The 2,075-nt window shown below is 62.6% G+C and overlaps 1 protein-coding gene across 1 annotated transcript in view; it reads left to right on the top strand.

Moving 5' to 3' along the window:
- The window catches only part of SLC12A7 (solute carrier family 12 member 7), a 58,971-nt gene that overhangs the window by 35,471 nt on the left and 21,425 nt on the right, over window positions 1-2,075 (top strand). The window contains exons 8-9 of the mRNA XM_042782954.1: window positions 195-362; window positions 894-992. Coding sequence (XP_042638888.1) covers window positions 195-362; window positions 894-992 — 267 coding nt within the window. The remainder of the gene's footprint in view (window positions 1-194; window positions 363-893; window positions 993-2,075) is intronic.

The following is a 2,075-nucleotide window of genomic DNA, read 5'->3' as shown; positions in this document are numbered from 1 at the left end:
TCATGTGTCGTATGCTTGAAATCAGAGGCGGTAGAGAGTGTGGGGGTCACACTGACAAGTACTTAGGGGCTGTGTCCGCTGAGCGTGGGGCCGAGACCCCTGGTGGGCGGCCCCTGCCCCCGGGCCGAGGGAGCCTTGAGGGATGGTTCCAGAACCCGTGAGGAGGGTCCCGGTCGGTGGTCTTTTCCCGACAGATAACTTGTGGAGCAGATACACGGGCAAGGGCTTGTTTGTGGAGAAGGGGGGCACGCCCTCGGCACCCGTCCCCGACAAGGCCCGGCCCAGCGGCCTGCCCTACGTGCTCACGGACATCACGACCCACTTCACCCTACTGGTCGGCATCTACTTCCCATCGGTGACCGGTGAGCTGGGGCGCGGGGTGCTGTCACCCCTGCCTCTGTCCCCTGCCTTCTCAGTGTCTGCCCACCCCTCCGTCCCTCTGTCCCCTGCCTTCTCGGTGTCCCTCCGTCCGCCCGTCCGCCCTGACGCGCACTCTCATCACTGCCTCTTTGGTGACTCCTGCTTTCCTCGGTTGAGAGCACGGGGGTCCCTGCAGCCATGTGGGTTCTGACGGGGCGCGGAGGCAGGCCAGGAGCAGCTCGGGGTGCCGCCTGGCTGCACCTTGTGGTCCCTCGTCGCCTGTGACTATGGCAGGGACTTGCTGACCCACGATGCCTGCTGCTGGGTGGACGTGGGTACCGCCCAGTTGCCGCACGTCACTGTGCCCCGCGGCCCCAGCTGGCAGACGGTGCTCTCCGGACGTGTGTGCTGCTGGGTGGGCGCGGGTGAGGCCGTCAGGAGCACGGGCTGTGCGCGCACACGGCCCGGACAGCGACCGCGCTCTCTGGAATAGGTCTGTGACCGCCAGGCTGTCTCTGCCCTCTGTCCCGCAGGCATCATGGCAGGCTCGAACCGCTCCGGGGACCTGCGGGACGCCCAGAAGTCTATCCCCACAGGCACCATTTTGGCCATTGCGACCACATCCTTCATATGTATCCTTGCAGGGCCGCGGGGACAGGGACGAGGGGGCAGGAGGCTGTGTCAGGGGACGGGGGCAGCGAGGTTGGCGTCCTGGGGACCCTCTCCCAAGGTCCCAGCTGGCCTCACATGGCTGCCGCGAGCAGTTGGTCGGCTGCGTGAGCTCTGGGCGCGTCTGACCTGAGCGTGCGTTCCTCCGCACGGCTGGGTTACGAGCAGGTGCCGGTGCGCAGAAGGCGCGGTTCCATAGAGCCCCGCCACGTTCCCTACTTCCTGAGGTCCCTGCGTCCCTGTGGGTGCTTGTTAGACTGAGAGAGTTGATCCGCTGTTATAAACTAAGCTGGAGAAGTTGACATCCAGGCTGGCTTTTTTAAACAAATGCTTGATGGCTCCTGTCCCCACCACAGGATCCACCACGCCCAGTGTGGGTGGGCCGGCGTCTGACGTCAGAGCTGAGACGCCGCACTGAGGAGTCGGCTCGGCGTCTGACGTCAGAGTTGAGACGCCGCACTGTGGAGTCTCCTCGGCGTCTGACGTCGGAGTTGAGACGCCGCACTGTGGAGTCGGCTCCTCCCCTTCTGCACGTTAGTGCTTTTGTGCCTAGGGAGACCCGCAAGGGCTGGAGCCTGACGGACGGCCCTGATTTATCTCTTCCAAGATTCCCACCTTTGGCATGGCGCAGTCTCACCACTTCTTGGTCACTCATTTCAGGAAAAGTACTTGCACTTCCTTCTCTGACAGGTTCCGGCTTTCGTAGGTTTTACTGTGTGTATTTAACTTACCAGCCCAGGGTTTAAGGGCTCATCCTGGGACAGGAGGGCAGGGGACAGTCTGTGTTACATGGATGACCAGAGGCAAACCTGCTGCCACTAACTCGATACCAGCACACAGTGCCTTAGAGGACACAGTGCCTGTCAGTCTTCACAGAAGCAAAGCCCAAACCACACCCACTGCCCTGGAGTCCATTCTGACCCACAGCGCCCCTAGAGGACAGAGTGGAACTGCCTACAGGGTCTCCAAGGCTGTCAGTCTTCACAGAAGCAAAGCCCAAACCACACCCACTGCCTGGAGTCCATTCTGACCCACAGCGCCCCTAG

The sequence above is a fragment of the Orycteropus afer genome, unplaced genomic scaffold (genome assembly GCF_000298275.1).
Source record: "Orycteropus afer afer isolate SDZICR_OR568_19922 unplaced genomic scaffold, OryAfe1.0 scaffold00541, whole genome shotgun sequence".
In the NCBI taxonomy this organism is placed as follows: Eukaryota; Metazoa; Chordata; class Mammalia; order Tubulidentata; family Orycteropodidae; genus Orycteropus; species Orycteropus afer.
Note: the sequence above shows the minus strand (reverse complement) of the source record. Positions and strands in the feature narration are given on the sequence as shown.